Source organism: Macrotis lagotis, chromosome 3 (assembly GCF_037893015.1).
Source record: "Macrotis lagotis isolate mMagLag1 chromosome 3, bilby.v1.9.chrom.fasta, whole genome shotgun sequence".
Lineage (NCBI taxonomy): Eukaryota > Metazoa > Chordata > Mammalia > Peramelemorphia > Peramelidae > Macrotis > Macrotis lagotis.
Window position 1 is genome coordinate 231,574,633 of NC_133660.1, and position 1,823 is coordinate 231,576,455.

General features: G+C 37.7%; 1 protein-coding gene across 1 annotated transcript; it reads right to left on the minus strand.

The window, feature by feature from the left end:
* Positions 1-498: 498 nt before the first annotated feature.
* Positions 499-1,437, minus strand: LOC141516459 (olfactory receptor 5P1-like). Its single transcript, XM_074227530.1, has one exon. It carries the CDS (start codon positions 1,435-1,437, stop codon positions 499-501), a length of 939 nt encoding a protein of 312 aa, XP_074083631.1.
* Between the last annotated feature and the right edge of the window lie 386 nt (positions 1,438-1,823).

The following is a 1,823-nucleotide window of genomic DNA, read 5'->3' on the forward strand; positions in this document are numbered from 1 at the left end:
AATGTAAAATATAATCATTTTAAAATCAATGTTGCAACATTTCAAAACAAAAATAATGAACTCAAAGAAGAGCAATAAGTCACTTTTAAATGCACCATTGCAGAAAAGATCCATATTTGGGGAACTTTTCATATATTTTTCAGACTTTTGCAATGAACATTTAAATTCAAAATATCACAAATCAAAATAAAATTACTGTAATTTATTGTCTAAAGACTGGTTGTTGGTATCACTTAATTCTAAACATTGTGTAAGAAAAATATCAGATCTCAAGGGAAAGGCGATGGGGTGTCTAGTTGGTGCAGTGCATAGAGACTGGCCCAGGAGTCAGGAGGACCTGAGTTCAAATATAACCTCAGAAAGTTAATAGTTACCTAGCTGCATGACCTTGGGAAAGTCATTTAACCCCATTGTCTTGCCAAAAAAAAAAGAAGTGCAATTTTTCATTTTTTCCTTGAATCTCCCAAACCTGAGACATAATATATACTTGCGATGAATTCATGAAAAAAGATGTTTCCTTCTCATCAGTTTTCTCATGGCTCCTTTTACTTCATTGTTCCTTAGGCTATAGATCAGAGGGTTCAATAGGGGTATGATTACCATATAGAAAACAGACACAATTTTATTCTCATCTGTTGAGTAGCTGGACTTGGGTGTAGCATAAATGAATGTAATGGTACCATAGAAGAGAGTGACTGTGGCAAGATGGGAGGTGCAAGTTGAGAAAGCTTTGGATCTTCCCTCAGTGGAGCTTATCTTTAGGACAGAGAAGAGGATGGATATATATGAGGTTATGATAACTAGCACCGTGATTGCAATTATGGACCCAGCAGAGGCAGAATTTAAAATTTCAATAATATCATCTTGGTATGCAGAAAGTTTCAAAACTGGTGAATAATCACAGAAAAAGTGATTAATCTTATTGGACCCACAGAAGGACAGGATCGATAAGCAATGAGCATGGATCCAAGCATTTGCACAACCCCCTAGGTAGCACAGGATAAGCAACAGAGTACAGATTCTAGGAGGCATGTTGACAGAATAAAGTAGGGGGTTACAGATTGCCATATACCGATCATAGGCCATCACAGCCAGCAGAAAGCACTCAGCTGTCCCAAAGAAGACTACAAAGAACAGTTGGGTCACACAGCCTCCAAGAGGGATTATGGTTTTGTCCACAAGGAAGTTCTTCAGCATAAGAGGTGTGACAGTTGAAGAAGATCCAATATCCACAAATGCCAAGTGGCTGAGAAAAAGGTACATTGGAGTGTGAAGTTGGGAGCATTTCCTGATCAATGTGATTATACTAAGATTACCAACTAAAGTAACAGTATGGAAACCTAGAAATATCACAAAGAGGATGACACACATGGATGGGTCATCTGTGAACCCCAAAAGAATGAATTCAGTCACAGCAGTGCAGTTGTTGCCAGACATCTGTCTTGGAAATAGCCTATTAGACAAAAAATGAGATTAAAATAAAATGTAGAACTAATATTTGGTATGTTTATTGATATATTCATAACCAGTCCTCCTACTACAAGCCTATCTTACTATCTTACTTCATTCTTTGTTCATATGTATCATGGCAGGGTGCCCATAAGCAAAGGAGGTATGAATATGTTTGTTGCCACTAAATTTTTTTCCTGGTCCAACCATACTGTATGATTTGCCAATTTTACTACTGTAAAAATGTGAAGGGGCAGTTAGGTGACACAGTGGATAGAGCACCTGCCCTGGAGTCAGGAGTACCTGAATTCAAATCTGGTTTCAGACACTTAATATAATTACCTAGGTGTGTGGCCTTGGGCAAGCCACTTAAT

Coding starts and splice junctions, on each gene's coding strand:
- LOC141516459 (XM_074227530.1), bottom strand. CDS start 1,437: ATGTCTGGCAACAACTGCACTGCTGTGACTGAATTCATTCTTTTGGGG.